The 3,564-nt window shown below is 32.0% G+C and overlaps 1 protein-coding gene across 1 annotated transcript in view; it reads left to right on the plus strand.

Moving 5' to 3' along the window:
- Window positions 378–3,564, plus strand: part of LOC109846262 (A-kinase anchor protein 7 isoforms delta and gamma) — a 14,172-nt gene continuing 10,985 nt past the window's right edge. Inside the window, exons 1-4 of the mRNA XM_020415487.1 lie at window positions 378–456; window positions 654–814; window positions 1,688–1,755; window positions 1,909–1,988. Of these exons, the coding sequence (XP_020271076.1) occupies window positions 378–456; window positions 654–814; window positions 1,688–1,755; window positions 1,909–1,988 (388 nt within the window). The remainder of the gene's footprint in view (window positions 457–653; window positions 815–1,687; window positions 1,756–1,908; window positions 1,989–3,564) is intronic.

The raw sequence follows: 3,564 nt of genomic DNA on the forward strand, positions 1-3,564 counted from the left end.
TATAATTTGCATCTATACTTCACATATTTAATTCTTATTTACTAATCAGGACATGAATGTATTTATTTGTAAATTATCATACCACTATACGTTATGTGTTCATACTTTTTACGAGCTTTAAAATTAAAATATTTAAACTCATGAGGCTTACGCTTCGCTTCATTAAAGGATGTAACGCTTCACCTTGCACTTCCGCTTTTTATAAACATTGAGTTTTAGGGAATTCTCTGTGTAAGGTGCATCAGTATTCTAGTGTGTTTATTGTCTTAAACCTGTGCAAATGAGCAGTTTAGTTAGACTGTTCAGTCCAATAGTCAGTTTTGAAGTCTATAGCTTGAAAACTCTGGCAATCCTACAAAACATTGAGTAGTGTGATAATGTATGCAGCTGTTTCTTACTTGACTAGCTGCTTAAATGTTATGATCTGTTTCAAAAACGAGGAATTCCCATCAACAAGTACTTTGCTTTGCATTTTGATATTATGGCATCTGTTAGATCATTTGTAATCAAAGTGGCATGATGCTTTGTCAAAAAGTTTAGAACAAATTCTAACCATTCATACCGAGCAGTTGATTGCATTTAAGAATTTGATGGTAGATATTAATTCCATGAAGTGCATCATTGTGTTTCTTTTTATGTTTTTGATATCAAAGATGTACCAGGATCTGGTACAGTATCATCATCGAGTTCGAATTCTGCAAGTTATGACAATCAATCTACAAGTTTTGTGGAAAAACAATCCACAGTTTCTTGCAAAATGGAGAATTTGTCTGAGAGGAATGAGCATACATCAGTCTCAGGGGCTTATCAACAGGTAGAGGTTGTAGAACAAAAAATAAAAAATAAAAAATAAATCACAGCTTAAATAAAATTAAATAGAAAACTTAAAAATAATCACAGCTCAAATAAAAAATCACAATTTGTACAGAGTTTTTTTTTAAATCATAGCTTTGAACCACACGTGTCCATGGGGTGTTTGCTGCAAATCCGTCCGAAACAAAAAATAAAAAATAAAAAATAAATCACAGCTTAAATAAAATTAAATAGAAAACTTAAAAATAATCACAGCTCAAATAAAAAATCACAATTTGTACAGAGTTTTTTTTTAAATCATAGCTTTGAACCACACGTGTCCATGGGGTGTTTGCTGCAAATCCGTGCCCGGCACATGTTGGACATAGATACCACATCCAAAAGTGAAGTGTCCGGGTAACCTAACTTGGATCTTTTCAAGTGCACAAAAAAGTAAAAACTTAGGCACATTTCTCCTTGGATATGTACTTATAATAGGAGTTTTGCATCCTTGTATCAAGAGTCAAGACATGCAAAATAATGTACTAAAAAAAAGTTGGAGTTGATGAGAATAATTGTCTGAGTGAGATACGACAACAACAAAACCTTTTTCTCAATTATCTGAGTGACAAAAATGTCTAAAAATTATAATGAATAGAATCATGAATCAGTGGTCTAGGATCATCAGGTAGGGTTATAAGTGTATATATTGTTAAGGATTTAGAAGTTGACTGTTACCAGACGTACTCTGATCTCTGCTCGTTTTTTATCTACTTGGTTATGCTCATGTACAGTCCTCATAATGCATCAGTTTTTCTACCTTAGATTTATTGTAATGGTTATGTGTTTCTTCATTGACAGTATATTAAGAAAACCTGAGTGATTGCACTTATAAATACTTGGTGTGGCTATTTTCTTTCTGCAGGTAGATGCTTCTTTAATTCGTTTCATAAAAGGAAAAGGGTATGACTTTAACATGATCTTCCCTTTTGTATATGAGAATATTATTTACCCTCTAATTTATAATATGGGAATATACATCTAATGCTATGATTTATGTCTTATAAGTGTAATAAGTTTAAACTCTCTCGTAACTTATTCTCATTCTGGTTATAGGGGATGTACACAGAAACAAATTGAAGAAGAGACTGGAGTGAAGATCTTATTTCCATCTTCTAAGGAGGACAATTATATTGGTATGCCTGTGGATCTTCGATTGATTTAATCAAACAAATTGTAAAAGACTTCTTTGTCCATATCTCCTGATAAAAATCACATTATTGTTTAAACCTCAGTTGTCTCTAGAACTTATAATCTGAATTTTCTTGTGGCTTGAAGAATATGTCCGAGGTACAGTTTTTAGAAATGAATATTTAGACCACACTTCAGTTCTCGGCTTTACAATTCAATCCATCTTTTCAATGTTTGACTTTGAAAGAATGATTGTGGTCGTTAAGGGGCTCATTATTTAAATATAAAAAAGGCTGAACAAATTATAGGTTGGCAGGGACATAGGTGTTTTAAGTTAATATGTCCAACAAATACTGACTTGAGCAAGCAGAATTGAATTGTAGAAAAGGATTTATGGGCATTAAAATCTCATGAATGTTAATACAAATATTGTTGCTGCTGTTTTAATTTATTATGAGCACAGAAGATGTTGTATTTTAGTATGAGTGCGGATGGTGTTGGTGGATTGAGGAAGAAGCACATAGATGAGTTGAAACCCAATATACAACAGTTCATGGAAATCCATCAGTTGTACCCCTGGAATAAATTTATTTTATATCCACTTTTAAAGTTTCTACGTTGGAATGTGTCTAATCATCAATTCATCACCATAATGTCAATTTCACATAGTTTGTCACAATTATATTTGTTCTGATATTTTGAGATTGGTTTTATTCTCGACAAAGAGTAGAGGAAAAATTATTGGCAGGATAATTGGTTTGCATATGTTTGCGACCCATTGCAAACCTGAAAACTTGAAACCTAAAAGGTCCTTTTAACTCCATACGGTATCCATTTACAATTTGAGTCAACTTGATGGTATCTTGTCTCATGAGATGTGCAGCATATCGAATGATATAAAAACTATTGCAACGTGAATTAACCTAACAGATGTGTACAAAAAATATGTACAGATTTTAGTATTGTATCATATGATGACTATCCTAGATTTTCCTGATAATTGCTGACTTGTTAGATATGCAAAAAGATCCTTCTATATCGGTTTGAAATCCATTTACAATTCGTGTCAACTTATCATAAGGTATTTTGTACCATATGCACTGTGCTCTGAGATATACAAATTGTCATCATATAGAAAAGCCCAAGAGATACATGCTAAGATGTATATATTTCCCTATGTATTGTGTGAATTTGCAAGTTATGTATTTAGGGATGCATCTAGGTATGCAGAAATCCGAATATTCTGGTCCATATCGAGATATAAATTCCATCTGGACAGATTTGGATGTGGATATAATATTAAAATATGTATTTTTCGTATTGTTTTAAGTATCTCTGATGTAGCTGATATATTTTTTTACAAGGCTTGCCGCAAAACGATTTGGTTACAATATCATTTACCTCTTTTTGTAATTTTTTGGTGATATATCCCTTACATGGCTGATATATTAGTGAAAATGTTGGACGATATGTCCTTTTATATGGTTTGTCGGTAAAAAATATAAAATATAGTACTGCCAATTTGTTAAATGTTTTTTAGCAAAAGTTCCAGCCCTATGAAGTCTTTTAGCAAATTCTAGT

Source organism: Asparagus officinalis, chromosome 6 (assembly GCF_001876935.1).
Source record: "Asparagus officinalis chromosome 6, Aspof.V1, whole genome shotgun sequence".
NCBI lineage: Eukaryota > Viridiplantae > Streptophyta > Magnoliopsida > Asparagales > Asparagaceae > Asparagus > Asparagus officinalis.